The sequence below is a fragment of the Pseudorasbora parva genome, chromosome 23 (assembly GCF_024679245.1).
Source record: "Pseudorasbora parva isolate DD20220531a chromosome 23, ASM2467924v1, whole genome shotgun sequence".
Lineage (NCBI taxonomy): Eukaryota > Metazoa > Chordata > Actinopteri > Cypriniformes > Gobionidae > Pseudorasbora > Pseudorasbora parva.
In genome coordinates this window covers 22,041,763-22,065,125 of record NC_090194.1, presented here as the reverse complement: position 1 = coordinate 22,065,125, position 23,363 = coordinate 22,041,763, and the positions used below count along the sequence as shown (strand labels likewise).

The 23,363-nt window shown below is 42.1% G+C and overlaps 1 protein-coding gene across 1 annotated transcript in view; it reads right to left on the bottom strand.

Moving 5' to 3' along the window:
- The window catches only part of LOC137061869 (fibrillin-2), a 148,188-nt gene that overhangs the window by 97,596 nt on the left and 27,229 nt on the right, over positions 1 to 23,363 (bottom strand). Inside the window, exons 9-17 of the mRNA XM_067432487.1 lie at positions 22,391 to 22,543; positions 17,550 to 17,795; positions 16,894 to 17,031; positions 16,535 to 16,654; positions 14,671 to 14,796; positions 14,325 to 14,447; positions 14,012 to 14,134; positions 7,959 to 8,111; positions 6,943 to 6,996 (exon numbers count right to left, since the gene is read on the bottom strand). Coding sequence (XP_067288588.1) covers positions 6,943 to 6,996; positions 7,959 to 8,111; positions 14,012 to 14,134; positions 14,325 to 14,447; positions 14,671 to 14,796; positions 16,535 to 16,654; positions 16,894 to 17,031; positions 17,550 to 17,795; positions 22,391 to 22,543 — 1,236 coding nt within the window. The remainder of the gene's footprint in view (positions 1 to 6,942; positions 6,997 to 7,958; positions 8,112 to 14,011; positions 14,135 to 14,324; positions 14,448 to 14,670; positions 14,797 to 16,534; positions 16,655 to 16,893; positions 17,032 to 17,549; positions 17,796 to 22,390; positions 22,544 to 23,363) is intronic.

The window sequence follows — 23,363 nt, the reverse complement described above, 5'->3', positions numbered from 1 at the left end:
CCGACTCTACGGCACGATTTCACCATCCAGCTAGGTTCATCTTTGGTCAGTCAGAAATCTTGGAGTAAGCTTTGATGCCCTTCAAAGACCACATTTCAAAGACAGCTCATTCATGCAGGTTTGCGTTGCAAAACATCAGGAAGATCAGACCATTCCTAACAGAGCATGCAACACAGCTTCCCATCCAGGCCCTGGTTATTTTTAGGCTTGACTACTGCAATGTGCTTTTGGCTGGACTTCAATCATGTGCAATCAAAATGCTTCAAATGATTCAGAACGCAGCAGCACGTCTTATCTTCAACGAGACCAAAAGGGCCCACATCACACCTCTCTACATCTCTCTGCACTGGCTACCACTCGCTGCTCACATCAAAGTTCAAGGCATTGACTCTTGCTTACAGGTCCACCACAGGCTCAGCACCAATATACTTCTACTCGCTCCTATGAGGCTACATCCCCACTAGAAGCCTATGCTCAGCAAAGGAGCAACAGCTTGGGGTACCACCACAGAGAGACACAAAATCACTCTCCGGAACATTTTCGTTCACTGTTCCTTGCTGGTGGAATGATCTCCCCACATCCATCCGGAATGCAGAATCATTGAGAACATTCAAACAACTCATCTCTTCCATGAACACTCAACCTCAAACCTCATTCCAAAATTTTCCTTTATTCCCTCCCTATTCTAGCATATGCTACTCGAAGCAATGTCAGAAACTTAATATTTTAAGCACTTATTTGCGATTTTTCGCCTCTTCAGACAATTCAGATAAATTATCTGAATCTTCTTCTTAATTCTTCTTAAATCCTCCTCTTAATTCAGATAAAACTGACTTTCTAATTACTGGACAGAAAAGCTCCACAAGTAGTAACCTAGAATACTGTCTAACACTTGATGACTGCTCTGTCAAGCCCTCGTCTTCAGTGAGGAACCTGGGTGTGCTCTTTGATACCAATCTTTTATTTGAAAGCCACGTTTCTAGCATCTGTAAAACTTGCATTCTACCATCTTAAAAATATCAAAATTACGGCACATGCTTTCAATACAAAATGCTGAACAAAAAGTAATTTAGACTTTTGCAACAGTTTATTTTTTGTACACAAAGGTTGGTTTTAGACAGTCAATCTATTTCGCAGTTCCTGACTCTGTTGTTTTCGCTTGAATAACAGTAAAATGCTGCAAATATTTGTTTCTTACACTTGAAAGGCAATTTACACCTTTGCAAAACTTATGTTGCGCATGTAAATTTAATTTATGCTTGCAATCTTATGTACACTATCACAAATCTTACCCTGCGCTTGCAATTCTATACGGCATCAATTTACTTTCATAATGTTTAGGTAAGAGTGGAGAGTATACAAGTTTCTTTTCACAGAAAAGCTGTTTGGGGGATTTAATTACTGAAATGTAGATATCAGAGAACAATTTAACATATTGTTTCAAATCATTCTAGGGCACCTTTAACTAATGAAAATGTAAGAAAAACATTTTGAACAAATTCTAAATATGAATACATTTACATTTATTAATTTTGCATTTACATTTTACATTTAAAACAACTCCATCAGGGCATGATGGAGAAAAATAACCTTGGGAGAAACCAGGCTCAGTCAGGTTGCCAGTTCCCTTTATCGAGGGAACTCGCACTGCGTCATCGTAGATGACACATCGGGGAACGCCCTCGGCGTGACGCTGCTGAGTTCATATCAAAAAAGTCCAATCTTGATTGGTGTTGCGTGATGACGTAACGAGTGACGGCATACCCGGAGGTATAAAGGGACGCCGGCACAAGCAAACGCAGCTTCCTGCTTTCAGCGGTCACGCTCTGTGTTCTGTCTGTCTATTTGGTGTTGTTTGTCCCGTAGGGCTTTCAATATTATTAGAGATTATGGCGAGCGAGCAGTTCAGACGGTGTGTGCCTCCCTGTCCGCGTTTCATTTCGGGCACGGACACACACCAGCTCTGTGTGCAGTGTCTCGGCGTGCAGCACGCCCGGGCCGCTCTCGATAAGCTGCCGCTGAGAGTGCTGTGCTCGCGGCTGGCGGTCTTTGACGAGGCCGGCCAGCCTCGCGGTTCTGGGCCCGCTGTTGCCGAGGCAGAGCGGCGCAGCAGATCGTGGGGCTCGCAGATGGATCCTTCAGCAGGATTAGGGAATGTTGAGGCATCTCTCTCTTCCTCTGACGATTCAGAGGATCTTCCGCCACGTGTGGAAGCCCGCGCTGCGGCTTCTTCCCACGAGGCGGATGATCAGGTGCTCATGCTGTCCGATTCTGAGGGGTCGTTGACGATGAGCACCGAAGCAGGCGCAGTGGGGCAGTCGCCACCCCACTCGCAGGCTATGGAGGAGCTTGTGGAGGTTTTGACTCGCGCTGTGGCCAAGCTTAGTTTAGATTGGCCACAAGAAGAGGTGCACGTCCAGCCGCCAAATAAGCTGGACGAGCGCTTCTTCAAGCGCCGAGCCCAGCCTCCACGCCGGGGTCTGCCGTTTTTCCCCGACCTGCAAAGTGAGCTGTGCAGGGCGTGGGAAAAATCTTCTCAGCGCGTTTGACTACGCCCCCAGCACTTGACTTCGCTAATGTGCTGGGGGCGTCTGAGAAGGGATATGTTGCGCTGCCGAGGGTTGAAGAGGCGCTCGCGGGCCACCTCTCACCCGAGACAGCACCTTCATTGAAGACCCCGGCATTGCCCTCCAAACCATGCCGAGAGACATCAAAGCTGGTGGGAAGGGCATATAGTGCGGCTGGTCGTGCTGGTGGGTGCCTGCACACTCTAGCGGTTCTGCAGGCCTACCAAGCGGACTTGTTGAAGGAGCTCGATGAGGGCGAGGGTCCCTCCCCGGAGGATGTAACTGAGCTGAGGAAGGCTGCGGATTTGTCTCTCCGCGTCACCAAAGAGGCGGCCCGTGCTATCGGCCGCTCCATGGCGGGTTTGGTGTGCGCGGAGAGGCATCTCTGGCTTAACCTGTCGGGGATCAGGGAGAGAGACAGACACTTTCTCCTTGATTCCCCGATTTCGCCTTCTGGCCTTTTCGGCGGCGCTGTGAGCACCGTCGTCGAGAGGTTTCAGGAGGTGAAAAAGCAGGCAGCTGCATTCAGCCAGTTAATCCCTCGCTGCTGGGGCTCCTCCAGCAGGGCTGCCTCGAGTGGGCAGTCTCAGCCAGCACAGGGCTCCTCGCACTGTGAGGTGCAGAAGCAGAGCATCGCTTCTCGTGCCCCTCCTGAGGGAGCTTGGCAGAAGAAGCGACGCTCTCGTGGGAAGTCTTTGAAGCGGAAGACCGACCTGAGGGAGGTCATTCAGGCTAAGAAGGCTTCCAAGCGGTCCTAGCTGCGGCAGGGCCGCTGAGAGCTGTCCCCCACGGGGCGGAGCGACCGAGGTCGTTCTCCCCCCGGAGCTCTCGGGAAATCGATGTTGTGCTCCCGCAGTCAAAAGGGCACCGGGCCACGTCATTTCCCCACGTTCGGGCGCGGCTCTGGCCAGCAAATATAAAATCTGCAGCAGAGCAGCGAATGCGTTCGCACACCGAAAATCTACCTCGACTAGTCCCTGCCGGTTATCTGCTTCAGGGGGTCGAAGGAGAGGTTCGGTCGATACCCCAGGCCAGCCTCGAGAGGCTGGTGCCCTTATCAGAGTATCTCGCCACATGGTCATGCCTTCCGAATATCTCTGTGTGGGCCCTGCGCACTGTAGAACGGGGCTACAGACTGCAGTTCAGAGTTCCTCCCCCAAAATTTGGGGGATAGTCTGGACGGTGGTCGGTCCCGAGCAGGTGGGGGTAATGGGGCAGTCTCTGCTGGTAAAAGGGGCGATAGAAAGGGTCCCCCCGCCAGAAAGGGAGGTCGGGTTCTACAGCCGGTACTTCATAGTGCCCAAGAAGGATGGGGGGTTGGTCCAATTTTAGATCTCAGGCTTCTGAATCGGTCTCTGAGGAGATACAGGTTCAGGATGCTAACTATTCCTGTTATAGTGAGTCAGATCCAGTTCGAGGACGGCTTCATCACGATAGATCTAAAGGACGCATACTTCCATATATCCATCCTTCCCAGTCACAGGAAGTTCCTGAGGTTCGCTTTCGGGGGCGAAGCGTTCCAATATCGGGTTCTTCCCTTTGGCCTAGCCTTGTCACCTCGCACCTTCACAAAGTGCATGGACGCAGCCCTGGCTCCGCTAAGACTCCAGGGCATCCGTGTACTGAATTATATCGACGACTGGCTGATCATGGCCAGATCGTACGATTTGGCAGTTCAGCATCGAGATGCTGTTCTATCCCACATGAGGTGCTTGGGACTGAGACTCAACGTGAAGAAGAGCGCGTTGACGCCCTCCCAGAGAATCACGTTCCTGGGAATAGTATGGGACTCGGCAATGATGCGGGCACGCATGTCACCCGCGCGTATCGAGACCGTGCGGGCGGAAGTCTCCAGTCTAAGGCTGGGCCACAGCATCACTGTCAAGCAATTCCAGAGACTGCTGGGTCTCATGGCAGCAGCGTCCAGTGTGATTCCGCTCGGCCTGCTCCACATGAGACCACTACAGTGGTGGCTGAGAATCAAGGGGTTTTCCCCAAAGGGGAATCCCTTCCGTATGATCAGGGTAACGCGCAAATGCATTCGTTCCCTCGTTATATGGAAGAAACCTCGGTTTCTGTCCCTGGGGCTGGTATTGGGAGCATCATGTTGCCGGAAAACCGTTTCAACAGATGCATCCCTTACTGGTTGGGGCGCGGTCATGGAAGGCCGAGGAATGAGAGGTCCTTGGACAGCCCAGCATGCTTCATGGCACATCAACTGCCTAGAGATGCTGGCAGTCTGGAAAGCTCTGAGGAGTTTTCTCGAGGACCTTCGTGGCCACCATGTCCTGATACGATCCGACAACACTGCCGTGGTATCATATCTAAATCATCAGGGGGTCTGAGATCGCGCCCTCTGTACAGACTGGCACATCAGGTCCTCCTGTGGTCCCACGGGAAACTGTCATCTCTCAGGGCAGTTTACATCCCGGGGGACCAAAACCAGGGAGCAGACATCCTGTCGAGGCAGGGGCTGAGGCCCGGGGAGTGGCGTCTCCATCCAGAGGTGGTGGAGGCCATATGCGAGAGGTTTGGCCAAATGGAAGTGGATTTGTTTGCGTCTCGAGAGACGACCCACTGTCCACTTTGGTCCTCCCTCAGGCGTCCGGCTCCGTTGGGCCTGGATGCCATGTCACAGGCGTGGCCGAGGCTGCGTCTGTACGCATTTCCCCCGATTGCTCTGCTCCCGGGAGTTCTGGAGCGTGTCCGCCGGGAAGGCATTCGCCTGCTTCTGATAGCACCCTGGTGGCCGACCAGGGTATGGTTCTCCGACATTATGGACCTGCTAGACGACCTTCCGTGGCAGATTCCTCTGAGGAGGGATCTGTTGACTCAGGTGGGGGGCTCGATCTTTCACCCCCAGCCAGAGTTATGGAACCTGTGGGCCTGGCCCCTGAGGGGGCAGAGCTCATAGAGGAGGGTCTGTCAGCAGGTGTCGTGGAGACTATACTCAGCTCCAGGCCTCCTTCCACCAGGAGGCTGTACAACTTAAAGTTGAGAGTGTTTTCCATGTGGTGTAGAGACCGTGAAGTAGACCCAGTTAACTGCGCTGTGGCTTCAGTACTGGAGTTTCTTCAAGATCGGTTTTCCGCCGGGCTTACCCCGTCCACACTTAAGGTGTATGTGGCAGCGATAGGAGCTTTCCATGCACCGTTAGGTGAAGGACCTCTGGGGAGGCACCATCTGGTTGTACGGTTCCTCCGAGGAGCGCGGAGGATGAGACCTGTGGCTCGTTCCAGGATCCCTACGTGGGATCTGGCAGTGGTGCTCGAAGGGTTGGTTGAGGCCCCCTTCGAACCGCTGGAGTTGGCTGAGGCCAAGAACCTTACGCTTAAGGTAGATTTTCTCTTAGCCATCACTTCTCTGAGGAGAGTAGGGGACCTTCAGGCATTGGCAGTCACACCCAATTGCTTGGAGTTTGCCCCAGGCGGAGTGAAAGCTATCTTGCAGCCGATCCCGGGATACATTCCCAAGGTACCATCTAATGCGGTACGGTCGGTGGTTCTCCAGGCCTTTCATCCCCCGCCTCATGTGATGGCAGATGCGGGCATTGAGGATTTATTTGGAGAGGTCTGCCCAGTGGAGGAAGTCAGATCAGTTGTTAGTGTGCTTTGGCCCACCTAGGAAAGGGCTGCCTGTGGCAAAACAGACTATTAGTAACTGGATTGTCCAGGCAATAGCCACGGCCTATCAGGTGCGCAACTTGCTTTCACCTATAGCCGTGAGGGCTCATTCTACCAGGGGCATGGCCTCCTCGGTAGCCCTCCTTTCCGGAGCTTCTTTGCAAGAGATTTGCGAGGAGGCTGGGTGGGCCACACCGCATACTTTCGTGAGATATTACAGTCTGCACCTCCCGGCGACGCCAGGCGCTAGGGTGCTCGCCCCCTGATTATGCACTCCGGTCCATATCATGGGGCCCAAGATAGGCGAGGACTAGTGGGTACTCGTTCCCCGATGTGTCATCTACGATGACTCAGTGCGAGTTCCCTCGATAAAGGGAACGTCTCGGGTTATGAATATAACCCATGTTCCCTGAGAGGGATTTATTGAGGATGGCATGTTGATTACACATATGAATATGTGAATATGAATATTTGAAAGATCGGAGTCATGCCGGAGATGGGTTTATTGAAAATGATGCGCTGGTGAGGCAAATTCAGAGGACACACAAATTGACAGTTGTATAGATAGATATCCCCAGCAGACACTCCAGAATATATATCATTTTTTTAACAATTTTTTTTTCTCACTTTAATTAGTTTGTATGACTTTCGGCAACTAATATAGACGCATGCACGGTAAAATGACACAGAAGTTGTGTAGTTAATTCCAGCCTGTTTGTAGGATAAAACATGAAGCATGACATCAGAATTACCTTTGCCATCAGCAGAAAATCCAGCACCGCTCGCACACAAGGCCTGAAACTCAGCTAGAACAGCAAGATAACAACAGTAGACAGCAGTAAATACCTTGAATCTGTGTGAAAGGATAACATGCTTTACATATTTTGTTTAATCAGACTTATGAATGCATTAGCATGAATAAACTGCATCTAACATTCAGTTTTGCAACAAAAAAAATGCACCCTCCCCTCATCAGAACAACTCATATTTATTATAGGAAAATTAAAGCAACTACAAGATATATGTACATGTACTAATGTACTGAAATGTACTGATACTAAACTGAAGTAACAGTAGATCATAATCATAAGTAAAAAATACATGTTTGGGAGACATTGATGAAATACATGTGAGACAGAAAACACAACCATTTAATTATTTTCATTTATTTGTTTATAGATCCTTTAAATTAAGCAGAGCTGGTCTTAATTTCCATATGTTCTTAATTCTGGTTTGGTTCTCCTCCCAAAACTCTCTCATAAAGTGTAACAGTGCATGAAAATCAACATCCGTAAGGGAAAAAACAAGATCCATGTTTAGAAAACCTGTAAACTGTAGCCTGCTTCGCTCCCATATGCAACAACACGCACAATGAAGACCCTATACTTTAACACTGACTGAGTTCTACTCTAGACATTCATGTCTATACGAGTCTCACACCCTTTTTAACTAATATCTTCACACCAGAAATGTGAAGAAACAAGCTTTAAGTCTGAAACATACTCAACGCATCTCTGCAGGTCTGTAAAACCAGCTGAAAAAAAAGCTTCCGTGTGAATAATACCCCATTCCTGAAGTTTCAGAAGACCACTTTATATATGTAAAGTTACACATATTTTAAAACAGTAGAATTACTTTTAAATACAGTAGAATTACTTTTTAACAGTAAGTACAGTTCAGCAAGCTGTTTCCATAAACAAATAAATAACAAACGACATGTCAATTAGTCCAGTAATCAGTATACTTAGAGTAACTGGGCAAAGTATACCTGAGTGTTTGCCAGGGCAGGGATGGCACGGCTCACCAAAGGCATAGTCAGGGTTGGCACAGCAGCACTGTGACTTGGTGACAGGTCTCTCGAAGGGCCGTAAACACACGCCTCTTTTAACAGCTGCATAACAGGTGCTGTGCATGTGTGTGTCTGCCAAAGAAATATATGAGGAATACAGTCGAAACTATGCCATACTGCTACAGGAACAGAGTCGCCACAGTTACTTTGAAAAAGTAATCTGATTACTGATTACTCATTTAAAAAGTAACAGTTACTTTACAGATGACTTGATTTTAAAAGTAACAAAGTAAGATTGCAAGTTACTTTATTAGTTACATTCAGCAGTTTCCGACAACACCCCTGTCGCCTCAACATAGAAATGACAACCGTTTTTGCCAACACTCAATTTATTGGAAGTTTATTTTTAACAGTAACATCAACAATGTATCTCCTGCCATTTTAAGTTGAAATTAAAAAATATTTCCTGAAAAAATACTTCCCCCGAGATGCAAGAAGAAAGCATATATATATATATATATATATATATATATATATATATATATATATATATATATATATATATATATATTTTTTTTTTTTTTTATTTTTTTTTAATTTTTTTTTACTAAGGAAAATGACTAAAATCGTAACAGTGACTTGGATAAATTACTTTAATCGGATTACTGGTTTGGAAATAGAAACGCGTTAGATTAGTCATTACTGTAAAGTAGTCAGATTAGAGTAACGCGTTACTAAGTAACTAAATTGCCGGCATCACTGTACGGAAAACACAATAAGATTAAAAACCACTCCCCATGGACCACTGCGACAGAAAAGCAAACTACAGAGTACCTGTGCAGAAATCCTTGCAAGGTATTTTATGCCTTTTTGAGGTAAATGCTGGAATAGTGTTTTTCTAGTTTTAATTAGTCTTATAGTGTAAATTTACCTGTTGTCTTTGGTGTTTTGGTGTCAGATAAATAAAATAAAACAATAAACAAAATAAAATAAAATAATATAATATAACAAACACAAAAATATCAATAAATCAACAGATTGTATACATTTAAAGGTGCACTATGTAGTATTTTTGCAGTAAAATATCCAAACACCACTAGGCCATTGTTATATATTTTGTTCAGTTCTTACAATATCTCAAATGTTTCCAACTATTTGTAAATTGTGAGAAAATTGCTATTTTAACTAAGGACCGGGACGTTTCAGCATAGCGTTTGAGCGAGTCGCCTGTCAATCGCTTCATATCTGCATTACCCTCGGTTTTATTCTGCAGAAACGCTCTTCTCTTAGCAGTATGAACATGTCACAGCAGTGCCGAGCGAATACACAGAGGAGCGTCATAACAATTTTAAACACACTTAAATGTAATATGATAAACAGTAGTGCTTTACCTTATAATCATGACCCGAAAAAGCGGAAGTGCGGGTGCCCAGCGACTCTGTCCTGTCCCGTCATAATAAAAGTACCGGTACTCGCGAGACGTGTGTTTGTATAACAATCGCCCCAGTGGCCGTGCTCAGCTCCACAACACTCGGTCCTGCTCTGCTTTACACTACAGTAACTAGAGGTCGACCAATTCATCGGATTTGCCGATTAATCGGCACCGATAGGTGATTGGTGGGACAATCAGTTATCGGCAAAAATCAAAACCGATAGTTTTTCTGGTTTGTGTCTGTTGCGGGAGCGCGTGAGAACGCTGCTGTCATTACACAGTAGCCACGAGAGCTCTGAGAAGGGTCTGCTGGCATTATATAGCGCGAGAGCGGCCTCTAGAGGCCAAATGAAAAACTATCACTGATTGTTTACATTAACACATTAGGCTCCGCGTTTCACAGCTCACGCTGCACAGAGCACGCTGACACATCTGATGCGCGTTTAAAACACCAACAGAGAAACGGTATAAATACAGAGCACTTCAGTACATGTTGCCAAATCATTATAAAGTAATTGATTTGTTGACTAGATGCTTTAGCAGGGGAAGAACAGCAGTATATATACTTTGTCGTTGAGGGTGACAGGACGCTAATATTAGCAGCAATGGTTACCTCAAGCATTTAAAGGGGGGGGTGAAATGCTGTTTCATGCATACTGAACTTTTTACACTGTTAAAGACTTGGATTCCCATCCTAAACATAGACAAAGTTTCAAAAAACTAATGTTGGACGTTTGATGGAGTATTTCTGTGTCAAAAAGTATTTCTCACAAGTTTCGGAGAGTTTTTTCCGAGTATGGGTCGGCTTGACGTCGATAGAGCGGAAGGTCCTTGTATGGGCCGTACGGGCTCTTCTCCCGGTAGGGTGCCCGTGCGCGTGACTAAAGCAAGAGAGGAAATGCACGCCCATAAACACTCGCTCAGGTGCAGATCCAGCTCAGGTGCAGATCCAGCTCCACTTTATTCCTATGGGTGACATCAAGCGACCTCAACGCTTCAGCACAGCATTCAGGGAAGGCAGCGCTGCATTTGAACCGATTTGAACGCAGAAATGACGGGAAGCTTCACAACATCGCTTCAGTCGCGTCGCAAAGTGGATTTCCACGGTCACTGCTGTCACAGGACAAAATCATACCAAAGAAGTGTGTAGTGACGGACCGTTCCCAGCGATAAAGGTTCGGTCCTGCTTTGGAAGCAGCCGGTGAGTAAAACTGCTTCAAATGTCTATGCTGTTGGCTATCGTTCGCGTGAGTAAACATCAGTAAACGACACGATTGCGTGCTTCGTCATTCAAATGCGCTAACGGTTACTCCATTGTTGTTCTATGTATAACGTTACACTAGTCTGACTAGCAAAACCGTTTTGCTTGCTACTGCTAAGGTTTAGTCGCATACAATAGTCCATAAACCGAATCATGTCCTCATAAACTGCGAGTAAGCACACAAATGTTGACAGGCCACTAAATACAGTACATACCACAGAGAGACGGACGTCCTGCTGTTGCTGTTTCTCCTGTTCAATTTATTTCAGCCTCCGAATGAGATTCTGGATCATTATCTGTATTAGCTGAGCTCGATAGCCATAGGTTTCTCCACGCATGAGAACGTCACCGCTTTGTGCGCTCGTCATTCTTTAGCTCCGCCCACACGATACGCCTCCAGGCCCTCGTTTTTTTCCGGAAAGACTCGGTACAGCCTATAATTCTTTTATAAATATAATAAAACTAAAGACTCTTCAGAGATATGAAGGATGCAATTCTACTCTATAGGTACTCAAGATTGACATGAGATTGTCTTTAACTTTAGTTAGTGTGTAATGTTGCTGTTAGAGCATAAATAATACCTGTAAAATTATAAAGCTCAAAGTTCAATGCCAAGCGAGATATTTTATTTAACAGAAGTTGCCTTTCAAAGCCTACAGCAAACAGCTGGTTTGGACTACAGCCCTGCACTTCCAGGTTTAATGACGCAACTAAAACTGTTTGTTGACGAACCCTCCGCCCACAAGAACACGCAAATTCGGGGGCGTTGTCCTTTTGCTATTTTTTGTTATTTTCATCCTGTAGTCAAATCACCTTTGTTTGGCCTTCCCACGGACGCTGTATGTAGAGATCAATGGCTACAGTTTATGTTTAACTCGGTTCCGGAAAATTATAATCACAATTTAAAACTATGTGCAGCACATTTTGCTGAGGACTGCTTCCTCAATCTCAATCAGTTTAATGCCGGATTCGCAGAAAGATTATTCTTAAAAGATGACGCAGTTCCCTCTTTGTCTGGAGAAGGCGTTGTTTATGGACCACAACCGGTAAGTGTATTTTATTATTTAAGTTGGTCCGTTTAACCGTTTATGTAACTCATTACACAAAGTGCAACGCTGTTTAGCTTTGTTAACTAACATTAGATGGTAATTGAAACTAATCCGAAAAACGTAGCATATAAAAGTGTAGTAATTCATACAGACACCATCGATTGTTGGTGTTTGTAACATTAATAATCAGTTTAAACTACTGAATAGACAGCTTACCGTTCTGAAACATCCTGCAAAAGTCTTTCCAGAGCAGGTTGTAATCGATCCTCTTCGATATTCTCCGGGTCTGATTCCGGCTCAAATTGATAAGGCAATATAGACATTTTTGCAATAACATTGAGCGCGCGTATCTACCCGTTATGGTAAGAGGCGGGACCTTTCCGGGCAACGTATGCTAAGCTGCTTTCCAATCACAGCGCGGGAAGCGCTGGCCTAATCAGAACTCGTTACGTATTTATGAAGGAGGGACTTCATAGAAGAAGGAAATCATCAGGCCGTTTTTAGGACAGAGGAAACAGCGCTGTACAGATAAGTAAATTGTGAGAAAAATACTGTGTTTTTTTACACGCGAAACATGAACTCATGTTATATTGCACACTGTAAACATAATCAAAGCTTCGAAAACACGCGAAGAATGGGACCTTTAATATAATACAATAATATTCCATTTGTAACATTAAGTAAGGTTAATAAATGCTGTAAAAGTATTATTCATTGTTAGTTTTATCTATTAACCTTTTTTATGCACTATGAACTAACATGAATGATTAAGGTAGAATTGTATTGCTCGAATATTAAAACATGCTGTAAAATGTACATTACATAATGCATTTATTTCATGTAAGCTAGCTAAATAAATACATCCTTACTAACAAATGGGATTTGCAGTCTGTTACCTGACATTTACATACATGTTTCTAGGTTATAGCTTAAGAAACATTTATTTGTAATATTTTAATGTTGTACTTATTTTCTGTAGAATTTTTAAATATTTTCATATTTACATATGAAATTTAACACATTTTCATGGTTCAGTACTTTTTTTTTGTAATAAAATTTCTTGTAATAATGTTCAGCACTGCTTTTTTACCTGTTATTTTATGTATTATTATTATATTGTCGCCTTTGGCTTGGCTTGCTCATTTGGGGACACTAAAAATATGATTAAAGTTATTCAACTTATTATACAAATAAAATGTATGAATTAGGTCTTATTTAATTCTATAAACTATAATACTGATCTGCCAACATTGTCGCTTTATTAAATTAAAATAAGCTGATAACATTACTGTTTTCTCCAGTACGACTGTACAGCCAAATCTAATTTTGTCGCAATATTATCCTGTTTGACACTGTGAAGCTGCTTTGACACAATCGTGATTGTAAAAGCGCTATATAAATAAAGTTGATTGATTGATATTTTAATCTAGTATCTTTTTAAAAACTATCGGTCGATTAATCGGTTATCGGCAAGCGAGGTCCAACCTAGCTATCGGTATCAGTAAAATCCACTATCGGACGACCTCTAACATAAACATAAATAACTGCATCCATGAACATGATTTCTGCCCGAGTCCTATTTTCCACCGGCTGTGAGGTGAAGACCACATGTCCCAAGATACTGCGCTCACACTTGGCATCATCAAACTACACCTTTGTTTAGAATAGGCGCCAGTGGACGGAAAGTTGTATAGTGCACCTTTAAAAAAAATAATTCCCCCTAAACAAACTGGCAACAAATTTTAATCTAGTTAAATATCTACTTTCATAATAGTTATATGTTAGGAATAAATACTGTGCTGCGCAAAAGTTAATGTCTCTGAAAAACATTTACTTTAAGACAGTAATTCATCTTTGCATTAGTGTTCCATTAGGAAACAGCAGTTTTAGATTTCCAAACATTCCTTTTGCAAATATTGTAACAATCCAGTGAGATTTCCTACAATCAATCAACAACAGCAACAGCATGTCTGACCCACACAGAGATCTGAGCACATCATCATCAAGTGAAACTTAAACTACAGCTCTGAGAAAACCCTCAGTTTCTTACATAACGCTTTTCAAAACTGCAGATTGCTTGCTTTGTTATGAAACAGGGATTTATTACTACAATAACTATTTTTCTATCCAAAGTTGCAACTTTAATGTATGTGTACAATTTGAATGTTGCATAAAACTATAGAGCTATAGAAATCCCTGAGCCTAGGGTCCTGTGTAGATCTTAACCCGCCCCTGATCTGGACAAATATATTATTGTGCATGCAAATGTGCAAGTTTAGCTTGCTCTTACCTACACATATGCGGCCACTTACTCCTACAGTAAGACCTGCAAAACACTCACACTGGAAAGAGCCCTGCGTGTTTACACACCGTCCATTCATGCACACACCTGGTGTCTGGCACTCATTGATATCTGTGAGACACACACACACACACACACACACACACACACACACACACACACACAAACACACACACACAATTTGGAAATATTCAAATGTAAGCCCATATTACAAACTAAATCTAAAAAAACAGATGATTATTTCTGTAATTGACACTTTTACAGTAATAATATTTTTAGAAATGGGAAAGGGAGATTTCACCTGTACAGTATCGGCCGCTGGAGTTAAGGGTGAATCCAGGTTTACACACACATTTAAAGCTGCCATCTTCATTGATGCACATGCCATTAAGACACATGTTTGTGGCTGCACATTCATCATGATCTGATTGGCAATACAGGAAACCCTTATTACCGTACATGCTTACTGTGGGGGCTAATGATTATTTAGCCGTGGGTTTCTTTAATGTAATTCCTGTATTATAGCAAAAATATTTGTACTGTGTGTGTGTGTGTGTGTGTGTGTGTGTGTGTGTGTGGGTTGGGGATTATTACATTTAACTGCTAAATTTTTTAAAAAGGTGACTATGTGGTGATGAGTGTCTTACCAATGCAGTTTCTCCCATCAGGTGTGATCTTGAATCCTGTGTTACAGATGCACTGAAAACTGCCCTCAGTATTCAGACAGCGGGCGTTCTTACACAGAGCCCTATTCTGAAGACATTCATCAATGTCTACAAAAAATATGATTACAGAAGTGAATACAACTTCACCATATTCTAGCCTAACATGTAATACCTAGAGTAGATTTTCGTTTTGGCCCTGTAGGACCAAAACCATTATTAGAATCAACATCATAAATATTGCAACATTTTTTATATTTTTATGAAAATACAAGTCTTTTTACAAATAATGTACTGTATTTACATTTATAACACTATACTTAGTATAATATTGCTTTTGCATCATATTACAAAAAACTAGTTAACACTGCTTTGATACACCGGCTGTGCAGTGACGATAAAATTGACATGTTCCATCTTCAGACTGCCATTATCAATCTCTGTTTTTTTCAGTCAATTTTTTTTTCATCTTTTTGAAAGTTGGGAAAAACAATTGTTAAGTTTTTGTTTTGCTATTTGAGCAAATGAGAACACAAAACAATATTTAATGTATTCTCGAATTTAGCGCTATAGAATTTTACCCAACTATGACGAGTTCTGCTTCTGAGAAACCTGTAAATGTGAAATGTGTCAATTGGGCTGTGTAAGAAATTGCTAAAGGGGTGCAAACTCAGGGAGAAGTTTCAGTATTTGGAAACAGAGTTTCAGTATTTGGAAACTCTGCGTTTTCTTGTGTGGCCGCTCGTCAGTGGAATATGTTGCCTACAGAGCTAAAAAAAGCCCACATTTTTACACCTTCACACGCCAAGTAAAGAAATGGCTTTTATCAAATCAAATTTGTTCCCACATGTGACCAGATATGTGTATGTGTGTAAGTGTGTGTTCTAAGGTCTAAGTATATGAAAGGTGTGAACATGAACTTTTGTACAATTTTTTTTATTTATTATTATTTTGGCAATTGTAAATCTTATTACTCATGTTTGTTTATATATTGTAGCTTAACATCAGCCTGCCCAGGGACTACGGGTGAAAATTAGCTCTTGAGCTAAAACCCGGTACTATGCATCTCTCCCTTTGAGGTTAATGTTTATTGTACGCTGTCCCTGTTTCTTAAATAAATAAATAAATAAAACTGCTAAAAAAAGAAAAGAAAAAGGTGACAAAAACACGAGACCCACATACACATGTATATATAAAAGCTCAAGGCCAATAAAGAACCAAATATAACTCTTTTTGGAAGTGTTTGCATATACACACACACACACACACACACACACACACACACACACACACACACACACACACACACACACACACACACACCAATCAGACATAATATATAATATTGGTCACACTCTTCTTGCCAAAACAGCCTGTTATGCCTGATCAGTATGCGGATGGATGGATGGATGGATGGATGGATGGATGGATGGATGGATGGATGGATGGATAGATAGATAGATAGATAGATAGATAGATAGATAGATAGATAGATAGATAGATAGATAGATAGATAGATAGATAGATAGATAGATAGATAGATAGATAGATAGATAGATAGATAGTATCTATCTATAGATAGATACTATCTATAGATACTATAATAGATACTATCTATCTATCTATCTATCTATCTATCTATCTATCTATCTATCTATCTATCTATCTATCTATCTATCTATCTATCTATCTATCTATCTATCTATCTATCTATCTATCTATCTATCTATCTATCTATCTATCTATCTATCTATCTATCTATCTATCTATCTATCTATCTATCTATCTATCTATCTATCTACACTCTTCTTGCCAAAACAGCCTGTTATGTCTATCGATAGATACCCACCAATGCAGGCCTGTTTTCCTGGAACTCTCAGAAAGCCTGTGTGGCATTTGCAGTAGTAGGATCCAGGAGTGTTGATACAGTTTCCATTAGTGCAGGGTTCAAACGTACACTCATCTTCATCTGAGCAAAAAACACACAACACTCACATCAGTTGCTCAGTAAAAGTCATTGCTTTAGGTAGATGATTGTTGCCCATATTTTCATATTTTTATAGCTCTTAGAGATGCCGGTTCAGATTCTGGACCATTCGTAATTCTTTGATACGGACTGAGCAGGTGAACACAATTCATGAAATGTTTGATTTAAGTTCAGAACATTGTTAACATTTGATTTGTAGACAAATAGCAATTTGAAATGACCTGAGCACTGTCCACTGCTTTCCTCTCTGTATCCAGTGTTACAGTCACAGCGGTAGTCAGAGCCCATGGGTACACAGCGTCCATTCAGACACAGATTAGGAAACAGGCGACATCTGTTCACCGTATCATTTACACTAACTGCAAAAAAACAAACAAAAAAACTCATCAGGGCCTCATTAGCAGCTAAGAATAGATTGTTGTATGGTCAATTATTTATTTTATTTGCAAAGAATATATAAACCTATCGGTCAAAATTTTGCAATAATTATGATTTTTCTAATGCTTCTGTATGAACTCTCTTATGCTTAGCAAGGTAAAGCAGCTTTTTTTAAAATATAGAAAAAGCAGTAAAATGAAATATTACAATTCAAACGTTTTCTAGCTGGCAAGATACATTAAATTTGAACACATTAAAGTTTAACAATATATTCACATAGAAAATTGTTATTTTAAATTGTTATAATATTTAACAATATTACTGTTTTTACTGTTAAGGTTGACCAAATAAATGAACACTTGGTATGCATACTTCTTTCTAAAACACACAAAAAATAAGTATTTCTAACTTAAATTACTGTATTTTTTTAAAACAATTCTCAATTATTTACAAAACATTAGCCTGAAAGACATATCCTTCAACATAAGATTTTGCTCACCAAAAACAGGTTGTTGTGGTTTAAATCGATTACCATTCCTTGGGATCTGAGGAATTTGGGAAATTTGAAGAATTTGAGGAGTCTGGTGAATCTGAGGTATCATGTGTCCATTGTCATTGAGGGGGTGAAGTATCTGGTCATTAGTGGCAGGATTGAAGCTGCTGGGGTTTTGAGGGTTCATATCAGAATCCTCTTCACTGTAACCACTCAGAGCAGAGCCCACCAGACAGATGCTGAAGTATTCATCTGTAGGGAAAAGAAAAGAGTGAGACTCCATGGTCTTGGTGACTGCTCCACGGCCCAAGCCCACCATTACACAGGCCTGGCCCAAATCCCTTGTAGTCAGGGGGCCACCACATCCTAGGGCCACCACATCCTGCCCATTGTTGCGCAATTTATGTGTATGAAAATAAATACAAAGTTCTTTCATGTATAGGTCCTTAACTCAATTATTATTGTGTTATATTAAAATGTTAGTGATCACGTTGTTATTGGCAAAGAGCTCGCTCCTCAACATTCAAATACTTGCCATTGTTTACCATTAGAAGTATGTAGTGTACTTCAGAAACTCCACTTTCCCCAGCTCCACCTGTATAGATCTGCTACAGGACTATTTACTGTATGTATGTTACAAGTGCAGCAGTAGCAAGTCTTAGTACTTGCTCTGCACCAGCATAGAAGATATTTCGCCAAGACCAAATACACTGTGTGTGTATGTGTGTGTGTGTGTGTGTGGGGGGGGGGGGGGGGGGGGGTTTACAAATAAACAGATGTCAGAAAGCTCAGGCATTCTGAGCTTTTTACACTGTTAAAGACTTGGATTCCCATCCTAAAACATAGACAAAGTTCAAAAAACTAATGTTGGACGTTTGATGGAGTATTTCTGTGTCAAAAACACTCCTTCCGGTTTCTCACAAGTTTCGGAGAGTTTTTTTCGAGTATAGGTCGGCTTGACGGTAGAGGGTCGGCTTGTTCGATAGAGCGGAAGGTCCTTGTATGGGCCATACGGGCTCTTCTCCCGGTAGTGTGCGCGTGCGCGTGACTAGAGCGAGAGAGGAAATTCATGACCATAAACACTCTCTCAAGCTGCAGATCCAGTCGTCCGTGAACACTTATGTCGTTATAGTCCACGCCGTGCTCCACTTTATTACTATGGGTGACATCAAGCGACTTCAACGCTTTAGCACAGCATTCCGGGAAGGCAGCACTGCATTTGAACCGATTTGAACGCAGAAATGACGGGAAGCTTCACAACATCGCTTCAGTCGAGTCGCAAAGTGGATTTCCACGGTCACTGCTGTCACAGGACTTCACCAAATCATACCAAAGAAGTGTGTAGTGACGGAGCGGTCCCAGCGATAAAGGTTCGGTCCTGCTTTGGAAGCAGCTGGTGAGTAAAACTGCTTCAAATGTCTGCTGTTGGCTATCGTCGCGTGAGTAAACGACACGATCGCGTGCTTCGCTTCGGTTACTCCATTGTTGTTCTATGTATAACGTTACACTAGTCTGACATGCAAAACCGTTTTGCTTGCTACTGCTAAGGTTTAGTCTCATACAATAGTCCATAAACCAAATCATGTCCTCATTAACTGCGAGTAAACAAGCGCAAATGTTGACATGCCACTAAATACAGTACATACCACAGAGACAGACGTTCTGCAGTTGCTGTTTCTACTGTTCAATTTATTTCAGCCTCCGGATCTGATTCTGGATCATTATCTGTATTAGCTGAGATCGATAGCCATGGGTTTCTCCACACTTGAGGACGTCACCGCTTTGTGCGCGATCGTCATTCTTTAGCTCCGCCCACACGATACACCTCCAGGCGCTCGTTTTTTTCCGGAAAGACTCGGTACAGCCTATATTTATTTTATAAATATAATAAAACTAAAGACTTTTCGGAGATATGAAGGATGCAATACTACTCTATAGGTACTCAAGATTGACATGAGATTGACTGAAACTGAGTGTTTCACCGCCCCCTTAAACACTGCCATATTCACTAACCATTACCATTGCAAATGTATTCAACCCTGCTCCTGGAGGGCACTGTCCTGCAAATTTCAGCTCCAGCCCTAATCATGCACACCTGAATCGGCTAATCGGATGGCTTGAATATCACAGGCAGGTGTGCTGAAACAGGTTGGAAATAAACTTTGCAGGACAGTGGGTAAACAGAAGCAGGGTTGAAGACCCCTCCTAGCTATACTATAGCCTATATTATGCACAAATAGCATGTTTAATTAGCCTGACAAGCCAGACCCACATTAATCGCTTCGGTTACTCCATTGTTGTTCTATGTATAACGTTACACTAGTCTGATGTGCAAAACCGTTTTGCTTGCTACTGCTAAGGTTTAGTCTCATACAATAGTCCATAAACCAAATCATGTCCTCATTAACTGCGAGTAAACAAGCGCAAATGTTGACATGCCACTAAATACAGTACATACCACAGAGACAGACGTTCTGCAGTTGCTGTTTCTACTGTTCAATTTATTTCAGCCTCCGGATCTGATTCTGGATCATTATCTGTATTAGCTGAGATCGATAGCCATGGGTTTCTCCACACTTGAGGACGTCACCGCTTTGAGCGCGATCGTCATTCTTTAGCTCCGCCCACACGATACACCTCCAGGCGCTCGTTTTTTTCCGGAAAGACTCGGTACAGCCTATATTTATTTTATAAATATAATAAAACTAAAGACTTTTCGGAGATATGAAGGATGCAATACTACTCTATAGGTACTCAAGATTGACATGAGATTGACTGAAACTGAGTGTTTCACCGCCCCCTTAAACACTGCCATATTCACTAACCATTACCATTGCAAATGTATTCAACCCTGCTCCTGGAGGGCACTGTCCTGCAAATTTCAGCTCCAGCCCTAATCATGCACACCTGAATCGGCTAATCGGATGGCTTGAATATCACAGGCAGGTGTGCTGAAACAGGTTGGAAATAAACTTTGCAGGACAGTGGGTAAACAGAAGCAGGGTTGAAGACCCCTCCTAGCTATACTATAGCCTATATTATGCACAAATAGCATGTTTAATTAGCCTGACAAGCCAGACCCACATTAAGATGTTGGTCTGGAAACTCACCATTGACAGGGCTCAATCCGAGGGGCGGGATAAACAGTTGTCTTTCAAACTCCCTCTGCACGCAATTGGATATCGCTACAACCAACCAGAGCAACGAAGGTGAAGCAGAGCTCATTGACAGATTAAACTTTTGGCGCATCCGGTCGGCAAAACTCAGAACACAACTTCCCTTCTTAACAATGACTTCAGTTTAATAGAAAGATGCAAGCGCAACTCGGCTGTCATTATGTTAAGCCCCGCCCACCAGCTCTATACACGACGTGATTGGCCTGACCAGAGTTTGGAGTTTACAGCTCAGAAGTGTATTGAGAGTTGCTAGACAACACTCGCGGCAAATTAGATTTGCTGCCACTAGTGTGCGTCTAGATTTCTAGGCTAATGTTTAATATAAACATGTAAAATCCCTAAATTAAAAATTATAAATATATTAACAAAAGCACAGACTAAATGTTAAAGGTGTCATGGACTGTTTTTAAAAAAATTTAAACTGTTGTCCAAGGTCGTTTATGACGTTTGTGTGGTTTTTACATACAAAAACATCATACTAAATAAGTAATTATACTACAGTATACAATTACATTATTACAATAAGTGCTATTTTCTAGCCTGGTTGTGAGGCTCTTTCCTGCACACAGTTTTATCAGCTATGAGTTTTATATGCACTGAAGACTTGGAAGTAAATGCCATTCGGCTAGGATTGGATAATATTTGCATATTTAATGAGCTTCAGCTTCCTCGTCAGTAAATATGGGAATTGTTTTGAATTTGTGTGGAAGAGAGTGAACAATGAACATCAAGAACGGAATGTTATTTTACTATTTAAGATAGCCTGTTGGCAGTTTTTTTTTTCTTCTGGAAAACACATAGACCTGGGGATGTTGGGCTTTGTGAGCCCTGGCCCATACATACCCGAGTCTGATCCCGAATCACAATTAAACCAACAACACCACAAATGGTGTTTTCTTCACATGGATTCTACAGCCTTTGACAGCGTGCTAAGGTGTTCTGTTAGACACATACAAATAAACAGATGTCAAACGATCTGTAATAATGCAATACTGTCACATATACCTTTTTTTTACGCACATTTTACTCACTGTTGCTTCATTCATTCACGTAATCTCATCCTGTCTGCAAACCCAGTTTCTTGTTTACAAACGAAGGAACAATGAGCAAAGTCTTCAACATGAGAGCTGTATTCATTCAAAATAAAGTTCATCCACAAATTTATGATATTAGAATCCGAATGAAGCTTATGTTTTATGTTTATTGCTTAGAAGTTTGATCCGGTTTAGCTCTATGTAGGCCTTTGTCATATCAGGTACAAGTCAGTGGGTAGGGCTACAGAATCAGGCATTGTTCATCTTATGTTGTTTCACCATACGATGATGTGTTATGTGTTTCACCATACGATGAAATCAAGGCATAGCATCTTCTGAGATCGATCGTTTGCTGGGCTTGGTGTCTATAAAAGTTTTTCTTTGACTAACAAGGAAGTTTTCAGCTCTGAAATTCTATTCTGGATATTTAGATAAACCAGGATATTATTATATTACTATGACCTTTTATATATCAAATGCTCAAAAGAAAAGTTGATTTCTTAATTTATGACCCCTTTAACTGGCACGAGAAAGATGTACTTGTTCACCAAAAACAAAATAAATAGCAAATAAAAATAAATAAATAAATAGCAAAATAAGCATTACATAAGCCTATATGAAGATGTGTATTAATCACCTGATCCTGGTACAGGACACATTTGAAGAGCTGTCCTTTGACTCCAGCAGCGGCCACGGTCACAACAGCATTGGATTTTACTAAAGCGCCCGCTGATTTCCTGAACACAGCGTCCATTTACAACTGATGCAAAACAGACGCCAATGTGCTGGTCTGAAATACACACAAACACACACCTATCCACAATGAGAGAAAGAAATTTAATCCAAAACATTAAAGATGTATACATGAAAAACAGAGTGTAAATGTGATCCATGAAAAGTTAATAATCAGGTAAGGGCTGTCAATCAATTATAATATTTAATCGCGAATAATCGCATGATTGTCACGAGTTTAAGCTCATTAAATATGCAAGTTTTCTCCAATCCTAGCCGTGGGCGTTTACTTCCAAGTCTCTGGAGTGCGGCACATCCATCAAAACACAGTGTTCAGAAGAGAGCCTCAAAACCAGTGTAGAAAATAGCCTATTACTTATTGGTTATGATGTTTTTGAATGTAAAATCCACACGAACATCATTAACAATTTTAATTACCTATTAATGTTTGCTGCTGCATCCTTTGCATCTATGGCTTATCTTGATTTCTCCAACTACGAGCTAGCCACAGACCAAACAGAAAATGTGCGCTGCGTTAATCGCTCGTTAATAAATTTAGTCCCGTTAAAATGAATTTGTTAACTTTGACAGCCCTAAATCAGGTGAGCATTTGAACCTCTGGTTATGATTAAATTTAAAACTAGTGAAACCATATTGCACTAATTGTGCAAGTTATCCCACTTAAAAAGGTGAGAGAGGCCTGTAATTTTCATCATAGGTACACTTCAACTACGAGGGACAGAATAAGAAAAAAAAATCCAGAAAATCATATTGTCTGATTTTTTAAAGAATTTACTTGCACATTGTGGTGGAAAATAAGTGTTTGGTCACCTACAAAAAAAAAGCAAGATTTCTGGCTCTCACAGACCTGAAACTTC